This window comes from Gossypium arboreum, chromosome 3 (genome assembly GCF_025698485.1).
Source record: "Gossypium arboreum isolate Shixiya-1 chromosome 3, ASM2569848v2, whole genome shotgun sequence".
Lineage (NCBI taxonomy): Eukaryota > Viridiplantae > Streptophyta > Magnoliopsida > Malvales > Malvaceae > Gossypium > Gossypium arboreum.
Window position 1 is genome coordinate 137,004,575 of NC_069072.1, and position 22,790 is coordinate 137,027,364.

At 32.8% G+C, this 22,790-nt stretch overlaps 1 protein-coding gene and 1 pseudogene across 1 annotated transcript; one reads left to right on the forward strand and one right to left on the reverse strand.

The window, feature by feature from the left end:
- Nucleotides 1-6,864: 6,864 nt before the first annotated feature.
- On the reverse strand, nucleotides 6,865-8,496 carry LOC128290459 (UDP-glycosyltransferase 75C1-like). The gene has a single exon (XM_053026056.1). It carries the CDS (start codon nucleotides 8,402-8,404, stop codon nucleotides 6,995-6,997), a length of 1,410 nt encoding a protein of 469 aa, XP_052882016.1. The 5' UTR covers nucleotides 8,405-8,496; the 3' UTR covers nucleotides 6,865-6,994.
- A 1,022-nt stretch (nucleotides 8,497-9,518) lies between these two features.
- LOC108475358 (UDP-glycosyltransferase 75C1-like) lies at nucleotides 9,519-11,241 on the forward strand (annotated as a pseudogene).
- Nucleotides 11,242-22,790: the final 11,549 nt, after the last annotated feature.

Here is a 22,790-nt window from a genome sequence, read left to right on the forward strand (position 1 = left end):
AAAAAGCTATTTAGATTTTGGTCAACAAATTAGTGACGTTCGAAGTTGTTTTATGGAAAAAAATTGAACTATAAAAGGAGAATGAGTGTTTTTGATTGGTATAGGTGATTTAAACAGAGAAGGTCAGAATGATTTTATAACACATCAACGATCACCAATAACATCTTCAAGTGAAACAAAGTGAATTAAATTGAACCCACCAATAATAGTGATAAACATGGCCATTGAAAATTTGGAGAGAAGTTATATGTATTTTTGTCGTGTATGGCTATTAGGCACTGTACTAGCCAACGACCCTTAAAATTGCCCAAAATATTTGATTTTAAACTTTTTAAATTTCATCTCATTTTCATCTTTAAGCATCAATAAAAATATATCTTTACTTATTTCTTAACCTCTTTAGAAAATAAAAAAGATGGCCAAGGATTTTTTTGGTTGTGTTCTCATTGACTTTGGTGCTTTCAATCCAATTCGTAGTAGGACAAGAGGAGAAGGCTTTTGATGAGGCAAAATCTCCGGAAGCCGACATGGTGTTTTTGAGTTCAAGGATCGCAGCTTCACCAGAACTGAAAGCAGAAGCTCCAACTGAATTTTTCGGCGGGTTAAAGAGGAGAATGACATAGTGACGCTCAAAAAGCAACATGAGACCTAAATTTTAAGGAGGAGGATGCTAACACAGAAATTGAAAAGAATTAGTTAGGGGATGATGCAGCAAATTACCATAATCATAATAAGCAACCTTAGGCAATGTAATTGAATAAAAGAAGCACATGCAATAATATGGATATATATATATATACATTATAAGGGCTAGAAAATTTTCTCAATGGCCAAAACAAAAGCAATTGTTAAACAAAAATTCAATGAACAATAATAAATTTCATACATTTTCAATGTACGAATCTATAAATATTATTATTTAATATTTGTCTTGGGAAATTAACTTTTTTTTAATTTTTATAAAGTCGCTTAACTTTAAATTCTACTTTTGGAGGAGAAAATAAATGTTTAATTTTTTTGCCATAATGACTTATTTGGCCCTCCAGTTTTCCAAAAAAAAATTTAGTCATTCATTTTTTTTTCATATTTTTTAGTCTTTAAACTTGTGTTTTTATCAAATCATCCCAAAATGGATAGAAAAGTTAACAATTTTTAAACTTTGCTAATGTGGCATACACGTAGATTGCCACATGGATGACACCTCATCACTTAATTATTTTTAAATTTAAAAATTACAAAATCTATTTTTAAAATTAAAATTATTAAAAACTATAAAATTATAAAAAGATAGTTTTTAATATATTAAAATTTTAAAAAATTAATTAAATGTTGACATGTCATCCACGTGGCAATCCATGTGTATGCCGCTTCAACAAAGTTAACAAATGTCAACTTTTCTATCCATTTTAGAATGATTTGACAAAAGATGAAAATTTAAGGGCTAGTAGAGATGAAAAATTAAATAAAAACTAAAATGACTTTTTTTGTAAAATTAGAGAGTCAAAAAAATCATTATACCTTCTTTTTTTCTTTCATAAATTTAATATAGTTGGCACCGGGAAAACCTAATTTTGGTTTAATTCATTTATGTAGGGAAAAAATAAACTACAAATTCAATGAATTCAAATAAAAAGATTAATATGAAATACAAATAATGTGTTTTAAATTTGTTTCAGATCATATCAAAACTAAAGTTTATTGTCGAAGTCAATAACTAGACTATTGATACACCATAGCAAATTAAGCTTTTAGTGAAGTTTTGACCGAAAATGCCGCAAGTATATACCATTAGTGGCGTTTTTAAGGGTTTTTCTTAAAAATGCCATAAAAGGTAAGGCAATAACGGCGTTTGTAAATTTTTAAATTTGATTGAAACAACGTCGTTTTTGTTCTTTGATACAAGCCGATTTCTTTTTTCTTTCGCAAACGATGCCGTTTTATTTCTTCCCCAATTCCCTTTTCTTTCGCAAACGATGTCGTTTTATTTATCTTCCCCGATTCCCTTTTTTTTCCCGATTCCCTTTTCTTTCTCAACCTGTTCTTTGCTTCACTAAATTAAAATCATGTTATTCTATTTTATACCTGAAAATCCTCTAAACATGTTCTTCTATTTTATTTCTCAGTCTGTTCTTTGATTTCCCGAAATCCTAAACACCCACTGTGCCCCATTTCCTTAGAGGCTGTAACCAAGCAACCGTTTACCCAGTTTCCCGATGCCTAGCCACTTTACCCAGCTGCGAACTCAATCTTAGCAAGTATGTGAGGTTTTTGATTTTTTTTGTTTGGGTTTGTTAAAATTTATTTCCTTTAGTTTTCAGTCGTGTTGTCAAATTGAACATGTAAACGTTAAAACTTCTCAACGAAATTTTAACTTTTAAAAAAAATTAAACATAAAGGCTTTTCTATAATGCATTTTTGCATTTCTACCATTTAAATAGTTATACATATTAAACGGATAAAATGATACTTTTATATAGTATAAGGGCAAAGAATTACCCATTGTCCACACAGAAAATAAAAAATCCAACCCACTCCATCTTACAACCACATTTCAAAAAAATTTGTTTCGAATGATTTGAAATCTATCACATGATTCGTATTCTCCCATCCCTAACACATATAATACTTAAATGGTCACTTTCAATTTCTTTCAAGAAAAAACAAGGTTAATTTTTATTATTAGTCTTACTTTACAAAAGTTGTAGATTTAATCCTTATACCGTAATTTGGTTACTTTTAATTCTTATACTTTTCAAATTTTAAAATTTTCGTCCTCACTAAACGATAATTGTTAAATTCATTAAATTCTATTATTTTCAAAATTTGATGCAACAAACATATCATCATATGTGTAACGGTATTTCGGTTTGCTATTTTCACATATTACTTACTAAAATTTTAGTTAATAGATTAGTGACTATCATTTGTTTCGAGACGGAAATTTTAGAATTTGAAAAAAATAGGGACTTAGAATGATTCAATTGGATGTGGGACTGATAAAAGGGATATATCATGTATTACCGGATCAATCCATCTCACATTTACAGTGTGCGGATGATATTATAAAGGCTAAAGAAGAGGTAGTGCATAATGTGAAGTATATATTAAGGTGCTTCGAGACTTTTTCGGGGTTGAGTATAAACTTTAAGAAACCATGTTTAGTGGCCTTGGGGACAAATGAGGAATTTCATTGGAGAATGGCTGCAATTTGTCGTTGCAGTATTGGTAATTTACCATTAAGCTATCTTGGAATCTCGTTAGGTGCTGTTCCGAGAAGAGTAGTGACGTGGGAGCCAATTGCGGAAAAATTTAAGAAGAGATTCGCAGGTTAGGCTTCATTTGGGGTGGCGGTGCGGTGTGGTGTAGTGCATTTAGCTTACTTTTTGTCTCACGCTACAGTATCGCTAAAGTATCTAATCTCACTGCCACTGCTGTTTTTACATTAACCGCAGGTAAACGCACCGTCTATCCAAACTCACCCTTAGAAAAGGAGAATGTCGTATTTTACGGCTAGGGTGGTGCTAATTAATTCGGTATTGTCTTCATTACTGATTTATTATATGTGTCATAATTGCAGGCGCCTTCATCGGTGATTAATAATATAGATAAGTTCAGAAGACAATTTTTATGGAGTGGCTCGGACAAAAAAAGAAAAATGGCAAGGGTTGGCTAAGATAAAGTGTGTCTTCCGAAAAAATTGGGAGGGGCAGGGGTGGTAAACTTAAAGGTTAAAAACTGTGCGTTGATGGAAAAATGGGGTTGGAGATTCTCCATGGAAAAGAATACATTATGGAGGAGAGTGATTAAATCAAAATACGAATCGAGCCAGCAAGAGTGGAAGCTTAATACATCTAGGCCTAAAGAAATGTTTGTGATATGACGGGGGATTGTGGAAAACTCGAAAAGAACGGAGGTGACAAAATGGACAGGGCTAAATCCTTATCGTTGGGTGATTGGAAATGGAAAATCTATCCTGTTTTGGGAAGATGTGTGGTATGAGGATGAAGCAGTTTAGTTAAGGGTGGGGAATATGCGAATTATGGATTGGGAACCACCTCCTTATAGTTGGATGAAATTTAATGATAAAGGTTGAGAAGGATGAACGCGAAAGCGGATCGTAAAGTTTGTCAAAGTCGCGGATTTGACTTAGGGCTCTAGACGTTCGGAAAGAAACTTGGATTTTTCTTGACACAACCTGAAACGAAATTAAATCCAAGTTAGATAAAATAATTAAAACAAATAATAAATCAAGGATTCAGGAAGTGAATAAAGAAGATAAATGGAAAGATAGAACGTGGCGTGTAGAAGTCCTAAGAAGCCTTGGAAACACGAAGATTCCACAACCCCCTTCAAGCGGCTCTAATTTCCCCTCCAAAATAAAAACCTTGGCAAGAAAAAGTTTGAAGATGATCCCCACAATCTAAAAATATTGTTAAAACTCTTCTAAAAGAAACTCAAGAGAAATTCTTGAAAAGAAAAAACTCAAAGAGAATTTATTAACTCAAAAGAGAAAATAGAATAATAATCAATTGTCCCCCTGTATACAATGCAAAGGCCTATATATAGGCTAGATAAATAAATCTAAATAAAACTCCTAAGTATACTAGAACTCTAATTTAATCTAAACAAGAAGTAGTTTTAAACTAAACTTTCTTGTTAACATAAAATTCCTAAATAACTTAAAATACTTAATAATGATAAAAATTCGGAATAAAATAATAATAAAATAATAAGAGCTAATAAACAAAATATTGTGCTTATATATAATAAAAATTAAGCCTAAAACTTAAACCCAATATGATTTAAACTCAATTAAAAGCCCGAAACTCGTAATTCCGTCTTAGAAATTCTGCTCACGCAGTCTTTACTAAAATGGTCATAACTTGAGCTCCCGAACTCAAAATTGAGTGAATCAAAATGCATTTCGAAGCTAAGAGATAGATCTTCAAACAAATGAGACATCTCAACCTAAAAATGCCAGGATCCCATCCAAAAAGTCGTTGAAATTCTTCTGATTTCCCAAGCCTGAAAATTGACAATTTTGATGATTGGAATCTAATAAATTTCACCCCATCTGTGCATGTATCATTTAATGTAGCTAGGATTTCTTTGGATGAAAGAGCGGGCTGCGGAGGGGTGTTGTGGAATGGGAAAATGGTTGTTTCAGCTCTATTTTCAGGTAACTGTGCAGTGGGGGTTTGGAAATGATGGTACTGATGGCTATAAAAGTAGCAATAAAGATGTTTTCAAATTTGTTTCATAAGGTGCAACTTCCTTTGATTATAGAGTTTGATTTGAATACGGTTTCGAATTAGTTGAAATATAGAAATCTTCGTCCATGGTCGCTAAGGAAGTTGTTTGTAAAATTGAAGATGGATGTAGACATATTGCTGAAATCCAGTTTGTAGTCACTAATAAAAAAAGAATGGAATGGCAGAAACTTTAGCAAAGGCAGGCATGTCAAGCAAAAACTTCTTTAAAGCTGCTTGGTGATTTGCTGCTGATGCAGAGCGGATGATGCTGGGATGGTCTGCTATTTTCTGCAGCAGAGTACAACGGGAAAATCTGTTGTTAAAGTGTTTTTGTCTGCTTAGTAGTATTTGTTAGGCTGTTCTGTTTTATTTGTTTTTTTTTTTTAAACTGTGTTTGATCTTGTTTGGATTGTTCTCAACAATCCTTTTTGTTTTTCTTTGACTTTGCAAAAAAATTAGAGAATATATATATTAAATCTACAATTGTATATATAGTACATGATTAGTAATTGAATTTAAACAAACAAATTTAACTACTATTATTTGGTTAGGATGAAAATTTCAAAAGACTAAAAGTATAGGGACTAAAATTGAACATTTTAAAAAGTGCAGGACTAAAAGTGATCAAATTGAAGTATTGGGACTAAATCCATAACTTTCATAAAGTACAGGGACTATTAGCAGAATTAAACCCAAAAAAAACCACATACGCATAAACTTGTGTGGTGGCTCATCATTCGCATGTTTACTAAGGCAAAACCTACTCAAGTTTCATGGTACGATAATACCTGCTCCAGTATGATGGAAGGTATTAAAAGGGATAATAATGAATTTTGTCCTCAACATTTATATATTTTATCAATTTAATTATTTTAATTAAATTTAATTATTAATCTTTGAAAAAAAACATAAATAGAAGCCAATCGAAAAAAAATTATAAATTCAAGAAACATAAGAAGAAGAAAAAAGAAAGCAAAAACTTGGTTACACTTCAAATGAAGTCCACAGCTCAATAAGGTTAAAAATATACGTATATATCAAAGAAGACATGGGTAGCAACAGTAAAGAGATTTTTGAAAGGATAGAGGTACGTACGACAACAACACATTTGACTGTTGTTGGTTAGATTATACTTATAATCATATATCGAACGGTGAAAGTTGGATAAGGGGCGTAATAAGACCGGCTGACACCCTTAATCCATATGATAATGGAAGCATCCATGTTTAATCAGATATCCTGATTTTGTTTAGGAAGTTCATAGGCCGAATTAAAACTCTGGTTTTTCTTTTCTTTTTTTTTTTTTTTTTGAAATCACGTATCAATTATTAAGTAAGAAGGTGGCGTGATATTAACAAAGTTAAGAAAGGGAAGACGAGGATAGGACATGAAACGAGTGAAAGCTTGAGGGAAGAAAGGAAAGCATTGATTGAGATAGTGATGGACAGATGGGGCTCAAAGACAAAACAGACCAGCTTTTCTTGTGTCCTTAAAACAGGAGTTTTTGTTTTGGCTTTTCAATCTTTTTAAAACAGGAGTTTTTGTGTCGGCTTTTCAGTTTTACTCTTTTTTTTTTTTTACAAAAGATGATGGAAAAAAAAAAGAACTAAAATTAATTAAATAAGTTATGGATACGCATTCAAATACAGAGGACTGAAACTGATAAAAGGATAATGGATATTGTTGCTATTACAATATTTATAGCTGCTATTATCACATTGAATTATTTGAAAATGATAAATTTACTTCCAACAACCTTGAGCAACATCATCCACAAAAGCTTTAAGGTTCATATCCATGGAGCCGCCTTCCATGGAGGCTTCCCTGGCTAACCCTTCCCATTTCTCTACATTTTTCTTCACTTCCATCCCTTTCTCATCATCCCCCATCACCAAATCCAAGCACCTAACGATCTCATCACGTTCCACGATCCCTTCTTCATTAGCACTCACTCTCACCCCATTCCCCCACACATCTTCAATCAGCTTCGCATTAGTCCCTTGATCCGTCCATTGAGGGAAAGCCACCACCGGTAAACCGGCCAACATGCTCTCCAACGTCGAGTTCCACCCACAATGCGTCACGAAGCAACCCAACGACGGATGAGACAATACTTCCACTTGCGAACACCATGGAACCACCATCCCAAACTGTTCCAATTCTTCCCTGCAAGTCAGTTTTTCTTCTTCTATCTCATCGTAGCCTCCATCTTTCCGGTTCCTCAGCACCCACAAAAAGGGTCGCCGGCTGGATATTAAAGCTCGAGCGATTTCCTCCACTTGTTGCTTCGTTAACACCGCAATGCTCCCGAAGGAAACGTAAACGACGGCCGATTTTGGTTTCGAGTCTAACCATTGGAGGTAATCTTTTGAATCGGATTCAAAAAGATCGGTTCTCAAGGAATTATCCAAGGAGTCATTTGAGTTCAAGAAAGAAGATGGGATTAAAGGTCCGATGCCGAGCATGTTGAAATTTCCAATGGCGTTTAATGCTTCGTGTTCCAAAGCATCGAAGGTGTTAACAAGGATTTTAGGGTTGGATTCAACGGCGAAGACGTCCATTTGTTCTTGGAGCAACGACAGTGCCCAACAGTAAACGTTTGAAGCGGTGACGAACGACGGAAGGTCGCGGGTGGCGAGTAGCGGCAGACCTGGTAATTTTATCGAACGCTTGGGGTTTGTTTCATCAGCTTGAGCTTTAATGGTGGATTCGTATCCGTTGAAGTAAAAATAATAGATGTCAAAAACGGTAGCGGGTTGAATCCAAAGTAAAGCTGTCGGGATGTGATGTCTACGCGCCACCTCCGTGGCCCAATGGATGAACAAGGTGTAGACAATGCAAGTGACGGGTTTGCCTTCGTTTTCACTGCTTGTTATAAACTCGGAGATGGCTTCTTTGCCTCGTCGCCTCAATTCAGATAGGTAATGGTCTACGTCATCTCCGGGTTGAAAACCGTCGTCGTAGCCATCGGAAAAGGGTAATAACGTTAGGCCTTGAGCAGTGGGGACTTTGGTCATGCGGCGGCGAGCGGAGATACAGGTAATGAAAGTTACACGTACTCCAATACGGATAAGATGCTTGGCAAATTGTAAGCTTGGGTTTATGTGGCCTTGTGCAGGGTAGGTCACTAGGAGGAAATGAGGCTGTGACATGGTGGTGACGGCGGCGCGTAGGTAGTTGAGCTGGTCTTTTTTTACGAACGTTGGATTTGGAGTAACTAAGAAAGGAAATCAAAGTGTTTTTATAAGTGATGAGAGGCACTGAAAAAAGGTGACGTTTGGGCTGACGAATTTGAAGATTCCTAAATACCTTTGGATTTTGTGTGGAAAAACATTCATCATGTTGTCAGACTCATTCTTACGCTACAATGACAATAATAAAAATTTGTTATTAATATCGAAGTCAAAATTTTTGTTTGTGACCAATTAAAAGCCGAAGTTAAAAACAATTGCAAAATAGAATATATATATACATCATTCATATATATTATAAGAGAAAAGATTTTATGAAACTATAATTCTATATTTTTATTTTCATCAAGAGAATTATATATCATATTCTACTTATTAATTTTTAGCGTTTTAGTTAAATTTGAATTTGTTTAGGAGAAAAATCTAATTTATCATTCTCTTATTAGAAAATGACAGGGATGACGTAGAAGGACGCTTTATACAATCCTTTATTATATTATGGTATACACAATATTTAAAAAACAATCTTACGTATGGTTTAAAATTGTAACAAGTGGATACTTTAATTGTTTGACACATTAATACTATTAAATATGTTTAATTTTTTTTTATCATTCAACTTTTAAAACTTTCAAAACGGTCACGTAACTAATCAGATTTATTTTTTTGGTCCATTTCCATTAAGTATTTGACAGAAAGTTGAAGTGACAATTTAAAAATTAATATAATAACAAATTTTTTCCTTGTATTAATTTAGTCATAATTTTTAAAAATTAACCCTACCAAGTATGCAAAGGTAAGACATTTAAGGATGCTTAACGGAAATGAATAAAAAAAATGAGACCCAATTAGTTGAGTGATGATTTTCAAAGTTTTAAAAATTGAGTGGGTAAAAAAATGTTTAAGCATACATGGATAACTTAGTAAGTAGAACTTACGAGTTTAGTTTAACCTAAATTATAATTGGTCAATTAAATTCAAAACCCCAAGAGTCGTGTAGTATGAAACTGACTGTGACAGCATCATGCATCAAGCTGCAACCTAAGCATTAAAAAGACACCAGATAAATCCAAAAAGGTTTAGGATTCTTTGAAATTAGTCAGCTTAAACGTGACCTTTTATCAATGCCTCTCATCACTATAAAACCCCATTAATTTCCTTCACGAATTACTCCAAATTAGTAAAAAAGAAATAAAATAATTCACTACCCACGCGCCAACACGCGCCGCCGTCACCATCATGCCACAACCTCATTTCATCCTAGTGACCTATCCTGCGCAAGGCCACATAAACCCGACCTTACAATTCGCCAAGCATCTTATCCGCATCGGCGTATGTGTAACTTTCATCACCAGCATCTCTGCCAGTCGCCGCATGACCAAAGTCCCCACCGAAGAAGGCCTATTGTTTTTACCTTTTTCAGATGGCTACGACGACGGAATTAAACCCGGCACTGACACAGACCATTACATGTCTGAATTCAAGCAACGAGGCAAAGATGCCATCTCTGAGTTTATAACAAGTAGTGAAAACGAAGGTAAACCCATCACTTGCATTGTCTACTCTTTGCTCCTTCATTGGGCTACGGAGGTGGCGCGTAAATATCACATCCCGTCAGCTTTACTCTGGATTCAACACGCCACCGTTTTCGACATCTATTATTTTTAATTCAACGGAAACGAATCCGCCATTAAAGCTCAAGGCTGATGAAAAAAACCCCAAGTGTTCGATAAAATTACCAGGTCTACCGCCACTCTTCACCCGCGACCTTCCATCGTTCGTCACCGCTTCGAACGTTTACCAGTCAGCACTGTCGTTGTTTCAAGAACAAATGGACGTCCTCGCAGAAGAAACCAACGCTAAAATTCTTATTAACACCTTCGATGCTTTGGAACACGAAGCATTAAACGCCATTGAAAAGTTCAAAACAGTTGGTATTGGACATTTAGTCCCATCTTCATTCTTAAACTCAAAAGACGCATTAGATAATTCCTTAAGAACCGATCTTTTTCAATCCGATTCAAAAGATTACCTCCAATGGTTAGACTCGGAACCAAAATCGGCCGTCGTTTACGTCTCCTTCGGGAGCATCGCGGTGTTAACGAAACAACAAGTGGAGGAAATAGCTCGAGCTTTAATATCCAGCCGGCGACCCTTTTTATGGGTAGTGAGGAACCGGAAAGATAGAGGCGAAGAAGAGAAAGAAGAAGATAAGTTAACTTGCAGGGAAGAATTGGAATAATTTGGAATGGTGATTCCATGGTGTTCGCAAGTAGAAGTGTTGTCTCATCCGTCGTTAGTTTGCTTTGTGACGCATTGTGGGTGGAACTCGACCTTAGAGAGCTTGGTTGCCGGTGTACCGGTGGTTGCTTTTCCTCAGTGGACGGATCAAGGGACTAATGCGAAGCTGATTGAAGATGTGTGGGGAACTGAGGTGAGAGTGAGCGCTAATGAAAAAGGGATTGTTGAACGTGATGAGATCGTTAGCTGCTTGGATTTGGTAATGGGGGATGATAAGAAAGGGATGGAAGTGAAGAAAAATGTAGAGAAATGGAAAGGGTTAGCCAGGGAAGCCGCCATGGAAGGTAGGTCCATGGATATTTTATTACTAGTATATGTTTTTCTTTTATTTTACAAAAATTGTAACACCTTAACCCGTAACCGTCGCCGGACTAAGGTTATGAGATGTTACCGTTCATACATTTTGTTTAAACGAATATTTATTATCATAAATGTCTGTATCGATTTCATTGATATATCAGCGACATTTCATACAATAATATAAACTTTACACACAATTATCCTATTAAGGCTTGAATCATTTTAAACATCTACAATAAAATGTAATAAAATAAATTTGCACTTATACAACTAAATTACTTAAATTTTATTCAATCAATTTATACATCCATTAAGTCATCAATGTGGCTTTTATGCCTAAGTTTATATCAACTTTGCATGTTATGCATAATTACACAAACTAAAGACAACCATTTGGAAATGTACAAAAATTCATTCCATTCTATAGCTATATATTCGGCTATCACAACTCAAATGCATAATTTTGCAACTTTATAAAAATCAGCGAATCAATATAATCATGCACATTTACAAACCAAATAAATATAAACATCTATAAATTTATAACAAGACATATAAGAACTCATCCACATGTCATGATCGAATACTCAATCACATATGTTCATTGATATTACCCAACTATCTTAAACTGTTAACCACCTATTATCAAGATTGATTTAACCTATACGGCAACATCATAAATACTCAATATATATACATGCAAACATATTAATTTATCTAAATAACATTTATATATATATATATATATATACATTCCCATACAATATATCAAAGCCGAACCAATAAAATAAGGTACACATATATTATATATATAATACCTGCAGCAAAGACCTTATTTAACATAAAGTACATACCATTTAAACACCTCAAATGTCCACAAAGTATATACGCTATTTGCTATCAATCAAACTTAGTGAACATTCAATCCAATAGGCATAAACCGAATAGGAACATAGCAACATTCATTTTTCAGCACACGCAATACCTAACACAAGTTCATGCATACATGACACATAACTGTAAAGCAGAGTGGACATTGATCAAACTTAACGCAGCTAAATTTGTAAGAATAATAGCTTAGCCATTTTCGTATGGCTTTATACACAACCAAAAATTCAACATTTCCAACACATACTTTAGCCTATACATGCCATAATTTTTAATTTAACTTATATTAATACCCAAAATAGAGGATAGCGTGATGAGCTTCGCAGATGATCCCCGAGCTTGCAACTTGACTTCAAAATCTATAAAACAGAGTAACAAGATACACTAGGTAAGCTATCTTAGCTTAGTAAGCTATAAGCAAATAAACAGTTCAATAATTCATTCAACCTATCTTATTAAACCAAATAATAATATCTTGACTAGAGCTTAACTTTAAACCCACATTTAAGATACAATGATACTCTTCCAAACACCATTGCTTTTTACCTTGACCGAATGTTTACATAGACAAATTAATTATCATCATTTAACCTTTTGGGTCCAAAATGTCACCAAATCAAGCATACTTACCATTAAAACAAGTTCAAGAATCACAATATGAAAACTTGCACACCTAATCCTTATTTGGCCGAATACTCAAATAGTCACTTACCATGTTAGTAAACAACTTTCAAACCAAATAGTCATGATAAACCTTACATCCATTTACCCTTATTCACAAACTTAAGAATCATTAATTATCAACACATATATAGATATTACCTATATGGCCGAATGTGCCAAATCATATATACACATATAATAGAAACATTTCAATAATACTCACATTTATTCATTCACAAGCTGAATATACCCATCAAATACTCATATATTCCTCATTTGCAATGCACATGATTTACAACAAAAGTCCATAGTACTTACTTACCTTATCCCGAGTAAATATCAAGCTACTTCATACCTGGCCATTTAACTCGTAATACACCTCCGTACACAGTTTACCTTTGCCCGATTGAATTGGATAGGACACTCGGATAATCACATATATCGTACAATGCCAACGTCCCAAACGTGGTCTTACATGTAGCCACATATCGATGCCACTGTCCCAGACAGGGACTTACTCGTAAACACATATCGAAATCACAAATCGATGCCATAGACTTACTCGCACACATATATCGGAATCCTATGTCATGACATATGTATCCTAGCTATTCCTAAGGTTCATACGGGGCTTTCAGACATCGTATCTCGGTCGAATCGAACTCGGAAGTATAGTAGCCCAAATTTAATCATGTTCGGCCATGGCATAATTAAAGTCTAACATTTAATAATAGCATATAAATATAACATGAAATCACCAATAAACACGTCTATTTGCTTATAAACTTACCAAGGACAAAACAAAACGGAATCGGGCAGCTAGTCGACAACTTTCTTTTTTCCCCGATCCAAATCTGATTTCCTTGGTTCTTGATCTAAACATATTCAAATTAAGCTCATTCAAACATATTTTCATTCAATTTAGTCCAAAAACACATAAATGAGTAAATTACCATTTTACCCCTAACATTTACAATTTTTACAATTTAGTCCCTATTGCACAAAACACAAAATATTCAAAATTCTAAGGTACCCATGCTTAGCCGAATCTTACCCATTACTAAAAAAGTCCAAATATTTCATTTATTTCACATTTTAGTCCCTCAAATTATTATTTTTGTAATTAAGTCCTAATTACTCAAAATCATCAAAAATTCCAATACAAAACATGTTAATTTAAAACATATCTTCCATTTTTCATCATCAAACAACAAAAATCACAAACTATCAACAATGACACAATTCAAAATATTCACCAAAATCAAAAATCAAAGCTTGGGTTTTATAGTACTCGAAGCAACGATCTCAAAAATGTAAAAATTATCAAAAACCGACTAAGAACGAACCTTGACTCAAGCTTGGTTATGGCCGAACCTTAGCTCCTTTCTCTTTTCTTTCTTATTTTAAGTTTCGGCTATGATATAATATGAACATTTCATTTTAATTATCATATATTATATCATATATATTAACTTACCATTGTTTTACCTTTTTAACCTTTATTATTTAATGTTAAAATGTATTAAACCAAGGACATAACCGGCCATTACCTATTCAAATGCATTATTTGCAACATAAAAGCTCCAACTTAGAAAGCCACTAACAATTTGGCCCTTATACTTTTAACTATCAAATTTTTAATTTACGCGATTAAGTCATTTTATTTAATCGGACACTTAAACGACAAAATTAAATCACGAAAATTTCACAGATATAAATTCACACAAAATAAACACAGAAAATATTTTTAAATTATTTTACTGACTCGGATTCGTGGTCCCGAAACCACCGTTCTGATTAGGGTCTAAATCGGGCTGTTACAAAAATGCTTACTTCTACTCATAATTCAACCTCAACTCTTAAATCAGATTAAAAATGCACTTAATTGTGCTTAAACCAATGTTTTCTATGTTGTTGCAATTAGCAACGGTACTAATCGAATTAAAACTCAATTGACAAGATGACTTATGTTATATAGGACTCTAGTACTTACACTATCACTTTCATTTTTCTTTTAAAAAAACTACATCTTCTTATAAATCCATTTATCTATACCATTGTTGTTTTTATCATTTGAAATGAGATTGGCTCCATTGAGATTAAAGTAATAGTATAAATGTGTAACTAGGGATAGTAAAACCCGAATCACTCCATGGATTTCGAATCGATCCATTCTAGATGGAGAGGATTTTTTTTTTTTGAAAAGTGGATGTGGAACAGGGCGAGGTGGATTTTTTTTTTTTTTGATAGTGAGTATGGAGAAATTATGGTAATTGCTTATGTAACACCCCTAACCCATATCTATCGCCGAATTAGGGTTACGAAGGGTTACATTACAATCGAAACATTTAACATACATTTCATATATAAACATACACATATTATAATCCATTCATTTACATACATATCGTCCCTAAATCAAGCCTTCCTGACCCTAAAAATACCTTAGAAACAATTCAGGACTAATTTGAAAATAATTGGAAAGTTTAAGAAAAAGTCACAAAATTTTGACTGCAGGGGTCACACGGCTCTGTGGCTAGGCCTTGTGACTCACATGGCCTAGACACACGCCCATGTCCTAGGCCGTGTAACCTTCGAACTGGGGACACACGGCCGTGTCCCAGCCCGCGTCCTTACCCATGTAACTCTCTAAGTAAGGTCACACGGCCAAACCACACGCTCGTGTGCCAAGCCGTGTAACCTTCAAAATGGCCTCACACGCCTGTGTGTTAGACCACGTACTAGGCTGTGTAACTGCCTGACTTGCATGCAAGGAACCTACAGGGGACACACGGCCGTGTCGCCAAGCTATGTGTCACACACGGCTAAGACAGACGCCTGTGTCTCAGGCTGTGTGGTCTAAAAATCATCCAAAAACAAGCCCTCTCCAAACCAATACAAGCATAACCATTCAAACTACCTAAGTACACTTTAAAAGGGATCTTAAACAACATCAAAACACAATAAAACATGCTCAAAAACACATCTAAACAAACATCTTAAATACTAACCAATGTGCCCCATTGACACCATATTTAAATCATCCATCCACAACATATATACCATTTATAGTTACCTCAAATAAAATTTAAGCAATCAAATAATTGAGTTGTAAATGCATAATCTATACTACTCATTCTCAAAATAACTAATTGCATTGAACTTGTCACATGAAACATATGTACAAGCAAAACCAACCATCACCACAACATGCTACATGAATATATATCTATATATAAACAAACCTATAATCACATTTTCAAAACATTCAACTTCTAGGACAAATTCACACCCTAGGTACATGCTTACAACACAAAAGAAAACATCACCAACGTTGAGTATGAGATTCTTGTAGGATGCCGAGTCCGAGTCTACTATTTATCTAACCTGCAAACCTGAAAATCAATTTACATTTAATAGATTTCATTTATATGTATCTAACCATAAGAATAACCAAATCATATGAGTTTCTATCTCAACCAAATAAAAATTTCAATTCTTCTTTAATGATACTTATAACCAACTCTTTCGATAAATCATGTAACCTTAATGTGTGGTCTATTAGCTACATGGCACCCGGTGCCTAGTAGATAAACCGCAGAGGAGTTTGCGCCCAGTGCTAGTCGGATTAGTCGATGATATTGATTGTGAGCCCAGCTCTAATTGGATAAACCAACGATGTTTGCACCTAGCGCTAGTCAATTGTACCAACAATTGTGTGCCCAGCACTAGCCAGACAAGCTGACAAAAGTTGCACCCAGCACTAGTCAAATATATCGACAAAATCCATAGTGAGCCTAGCTCTATTTGGGTAAACCAACGATGTTTGAGCCCAGCGCTAGTCGGTTATACCGACAAATGTGTGCCCAGCACTAGTCAGTCAAGCTAACAAAAGTTATTGGTTTAACCAACATATATTATCATTATCATTCATTTTATGTGATATATATATATATATATATATATTCCCCATACCTAATTACTAATAAAACTCATGAAAATAATGGTCCATTTATTTAACTAGTCCCTTGATATTGATCTACCTTATAATTTAGTATTCATTACTTCTTTTATCACTTAATTAATTTAGTCCCCTTATTTTAATTAAACACTTTCTACTTTAATTATCAAACGACTCCCTTCTAAGGCAACTCTAATAAAATATTAAATAAAATTATTTAAAAACAACCTGATTCACGAAAATAGTCTCGGAAGTACGTTTCCCAATACCCCTGACTTTCAGGTCATTATAACTTACCTTGGCCCGCTCCAGGAGATTAAATTATCTTTTTATCCTTGTATATATAGCTATTGAAAAGGTGAAAAATTTGTAATAATGTATTATAGAAAATTTCATATATTATATGTTCAAATATTTTTCTGAATAATTATGGTTAATGATTTACTTGACTTTAAAAATGATTATTGAACTATTCAGAAGATTTGTATTTACATCACTTGCAGGCTTGGCCTTGGTGATAGTTTGGGAGTGCACCCATCCAGGGTTGGAAGGTCTCAAATTTTTTTTTCAATTTTTAATGTGGAAAAAAATCTTCAACCTTTTAAATCTTCCAATTTATTGCATGTAGAAAAAAAGGGCCACAATTTTTTTTGTTATACTGTATTACATTTTATAATATTTTTAAAAGCGGGCCTAATTTATTGTTTCGCCTAGGGCCCCAAAATTTTCAAGAACATGCCTGGTCATTCGACTGTTAAATTTTTTTTTTTTGAAAAGTCTAGGTAGTGAGCTCCAATCAGCAATTTGACAATCTGTACTGTGATCGATACCCATAGACAAGTCGAAGAACATTCCTTAAATTCAAGGCAATTTTACAGTTAGTATTCGATATAGAAGAAGAATGCTATTTAGATTCTAGTCCACAAATTAATGACGTTCGAAGTTGTTTCATGGAAAAAAAATTGAACTATAAAAGGATAATGAATATTTTTTATTGGTACAGGTGATGCAAACAGAGAAGGTCAGAATGATTTTATAACACATCAATGATCACCTACAACGTCTTCAAGCGAATCAAAGTGAAGTAAATTTAACCCACCAATAATAGTGATAAACATGGCCATTGAAAATGTGGAGAGAAGTTATATGTATTTTTGTCTTGTATGGCTATTAGGCACTAGACTAGTCAACGATCCCTAAATTCACCCAAAATATCTCATTTTAAACTCTTTAAACTTCATCTCATTTTCATCCTAAAGCATCAATAAAAATATTTCTTTACTTATTTCTTAACCTTTTTAGAAAATAAAAAGATGGCCAAGGATTTTTTGGTTGTGTTCTCATTCGCTTTGGTGCTCTCAATCCAATTCGTAGTAGGACAAGGCTTTTGATGAGGCAAAATCTCCAGAAACCGACAGGGTACTTTTGAGTTCAGGGATGGCAGCTTCTCTAGAACTGGAAGCAGAAGCTCCAACTGGATTTTTTGGCGGGTCAAAAAGGAGAATGGCATAGTGATGCTCAAAAAGCAACATGACACCTAGATTTTAAGGAGGAGGATGCTAACACAGAAAATGAGAAGAATTAGTCAGGGGATGATGCAACAAATTACCATAATCGCAATAAGCAACCTTAGGCAATGTAATTGAATAAAAGAAGCACATGTATTACTATGGATATATATACACATTATAAGGGCTAGAAAATTTTCTCAATGGCCAAAACAAAAGTAATTGTTAAACAATAAATTCAATGGACAACAATAAATTTCATACATTTTTGATGTTCGATTTCGTAAATATTATTTAATATTTGTCTTGGAAAATTAACTCTTTTTTTTAATTTTTATAAAGCGGCTTAACTTTAGATTCTACTTTTGGAGAAGAAAATAATTTTTTTATTTTTTTGCCATAATGACTTATTTGGCCCTCCAGTTTTACAAAAAAAAATTATTTTAGTCATTCATTTATTTTTTTAATCTTTTTTAGTCTTTAAACTTGTGTTTTTATCAAATCACCCCAAAATGGATAGAAAAGTTTACAATTTTTTAACTTTGCTAATGTGACATACACATGAATTACCACATGGATGATACCTCACCATTTAATTTTTTTTTAAATTTTAAAAATTAAAAAACTATTTTTAAAAATTTAAATTATTATATAAAAATAGTTTTTAATATTTTAAAATTTTATAAAATTAATTAAATGTTGACACGTCATCCACGTCGAAATCCATGTGTATGTCGCTTCAACAAAGTTAACAAACGTTAACTTTTTTATCCATTTCAGAATGATTTGAAAAAAAATGTAAATTTAAGGGCTAGAAAAGACGAAAAATTAAATGAAGAACTAAAATGACCCTTTTTTATAAAATTAAAGAGTCAAAAAATAATTATATCTTCTTTTTACTTTCATAAATTTAATATAGTTGGCAAGTTGAAACCCTAATTTTGGTTTAATTCATTTATACAGGAAAAAATAAACGCAAATTCAATTAATTCAAATAAAATAGATTAATATGAAATACAAATAACGTGTTTTAAATTTGTTTCACATCATATACAAGCTAAAGTTGAACATCAAGTCAATAACTAGACTATTGATACTTTTGAAAATTGATCACAAAATATTAAAATTTAAATTTGGTAAACTATAACTCATAATTTGAGGATGTCTAATGAAATTGACCCTATAATTTATATAAAATATAATACATTTAATTTCTTATTTATGATGGTAATTGGAGGTTTGTGAATATCATATCCCATCAACATGTCTTTGGAACAATAAATATGCGAAGAGCTAACCTATATTTTTTTTATATAAAAATGTTTACTTTTACTCACAATTCATATCCTCAACTCTTAAATCAGATTTAAAATGCACTTAATTGTGCTTAAACCAATGTTTTCTTGATTTCTGCAATTAACAACGGTATTAATTGAACTAAAACTCAATTGACAAGATGACTTATGTTAGAAGGAATATAGTACTTAAATTGTCCCTTTCATTTTTCTTTTTAAAAAAATGACATCCACGTATATATCCATTTATCTATACCATTATCATTGTTATCATTTGAAACTTTCAGGTCCTTTTGGATGGGCGGTGAGATTGGCTCCAATGAAATTAAAATTATAGTATAGATGTGTAACTAGGGATGATAAAACTCAAATCACTCCATGGATTTCGAATCGATCCACACCAAATTGAGAGGGTTTTTTTTTTTTTGAAAAGTGGATGTGGAGCAAGGCGAGGTGGATTTTTTTTCTTTTAGATAATAAGTATGGAGCAATTATGGTAATTGCTTACCTCGCCCCGTTCTACGATATTAAATTATCATTTTATCCTAGCTAGTATATATATAACTATTGAAAAGGTGAAAAAATGTAATAATGTACTATAGAAAATTTCATATATTTTATGTTCAAATATTTTTCTGAAGAATTATGAATAATTATTTACTTGACTATAAAAATGATTACTGAACTATTGAGAAGATTTTTATTCAAATCACTTGCAAGCTCGGCCCTCGAGATAGTTTTGGAGTGAGCCCGCCTAGGGCCCAAGTTGGAAGGGGCCAATTTTTTTTTCAATTTTCAACATGGAAAAAAAAAACTTCAACCTTTTAAATCTTTTGATTTATTGCAGACAAAAAAAAAAAAAAAGAGGCCCTAATTTTTTTATTTTATTGCATAACGTTTTTTAATTTTTTTTAAAAGGGGCCCTAATTTATTGTTTCGACTAGGACCCTAAAAATGTCAAGAACGAGTCTAGTTACTTGGCCTTTTTTTTTTAAAGTCTAGCTAGCGAGCTTTAAGCGACGATTTGACAATCGATACTATGATCGATACCCATTGACAAGTAGAAAAATATACCTTAGATCCAATTCAATTTAATAGTCAATATTTGATATAAAAGAAGAAAGCTATTTAGATTTTGGTACACAAATTAGTAACGTTCAAAGTTGTTTCATGGAAAAAATTAAATTATAAAAGGAGAATGAGTGTTTTTGATTGGTGCAGGTGATGCAAACAGATAAGGTCAGAATGATTTTATAACACATCAACGATCACCCACAACGCCTTTGAGTGAAACAAGATAAGTAAATTTAACCACCAATAACAATGATAAACATGGCCATTGAAAATGTGGAGAGAAGTTATAAGTATTTTTGTTGTGTATGGCTATTAGGCAATAGACTAGCCAACAACCCTTACATTCGCCCAAAATATCTCATTTTAAACTCTTTAAATTTCATCTCATTTTCATCATTAATCATCAATAAAAATATATATTTACTTTTTTTCTTAACCATTTTAGAAGATAAAAAAGATGGCAAAAGTATAAAAAAGATGGCGAAGGTTTTTTTGTTGTGTTCTCATTGCCTTTAGTGCTCTCAATCCAATTCGTAGTAGGACAAGAGGAGAAGGCTTTTAATGAGGCAGCATCTCCAGAAGCTGGAAGAGTACTTTTGAGTTCTGGGGTGGCAGCTTTTCCAGAACCGGAAGTAGAAGCAGAAGCTCCAACTGGATTTTTCAGCGAATCAAAGAGGAGAATGGCATAGTAGTGCTCAAAAAGCAACATGAGACCCAAATTTTAAGGTGGAGAGACCCAAATTTTAAGGAGGAGAATGCTAACACAGAAAATGAGAAGAATTAGTCAAGGGATGATGCAACAAATTACCATAATCGCAATAAGCAACCTTAGGCAATGTAATTGAATAAAAGAAGCACATGCAATAATATGGATATATATATATATATATACACATTATGTGGGCTAGAAAATTTTCTCAATGGCCAAAACAAAATTAATTGTTAAACAATAAATTTCATGCACTTTTAATGTTCGAGTCCGTAAATATTATTATTTAATATTTTTCTTGGACAACAATTAATTGTTGGACAATTAATATTTTTGTATTAATTATTATTTAATATATATACATTGAATTATTTTAAAATTTCCATTTAATTCGATGGACTGTTAAAACTGTTATTGTATGGCCTTCTCCGCTTGCAACGCCTACACCAACCAAAAGATATCTTTTCCCTTCTTTTCGATAGTTCAATTTTTTTTCTTGAAACAGTTTTGAACGTCACGAATTTACAAATCAAAATCAAAACAACTTCCGTCTTCGATCTCTTATACTAACTATCAGACAACTTGGTTCTAAACTATGTTGTTTTACTCATCAATGTGTACTGATTCACTGTATCAATCGTCGAATAGTCGCTTGGAGCTAGGATTGTGTAAACTAATTAACCAAATCGAAAACCAACCCAAACTGAGGTATTTAGACGATTTATGGAATGCAAGTTCAAAAATTGCGGTTACCTAAAACTAAACCGAATTGTGTTTTTTTTATTTACTATATAATTCATTTTATTTTTATGATATAAAAATAAATATTTTATATTTAAAATAGTGTAAATAATTTAAAAGTTCTTAAAAATTATTGTATTTTAGAAATATTTATGAAAAAAACTTAAAATTTTGTCAAATAATATTCAGAAGCCATAAAACAAAGCTCATTTTATCAAAATAAATCTAAAAAATCAAAATAAAAAATTAATATAGAAAAACCGAACCTAGCCAAACCGAATTATGATGGACAATTCAAAAAATTTGAAAAACTCGAATAACTTAACCGAACTGAACTGATATCACCACTACTTGGAGCTTGCTAGCCGGACTTAAAAAAAATATTTAACAGCCTAGTGACTTAAATAAAAAGTTTCAAATAATTTAATTACTTAAGTGAAAACTTTCGAATAATTCAATGACAGTTTTGTAAAACTTTAAAGTTGAGTAATCAAAATATAAAAGCTAAACAACATTGCAAGCCACTCAAATATGTTTAAGTTTCTTTTTTTGTCACTCAACTTTTAAAACTTTCAAAATTGTCACCTAACTAATCAAATTTATCTTTTGGTCCATTTTCGTTAAGTGTTTGACAAAAGGTTGAGGTAACAGTTTAAAAATTAGTATAAAAATAAATTTAACCCTTAAAATTTACATATTATGTCAAAGTCATAATTTTTAAAAATTAACCCTCAACTTTACAGATACCTAATTTACCAGATATGCAAAGATAAGGCATTTAACGATGCTTAAGGGAAATGGATCAAAAAAATTGAACCCAATTAATTGAGTGACCATTTTGAAAATTTTAAAATTTGAGTGAGTAAAAAAAAGTTTAAGCATAGATGGATGACTTGGTAGGTAGTTT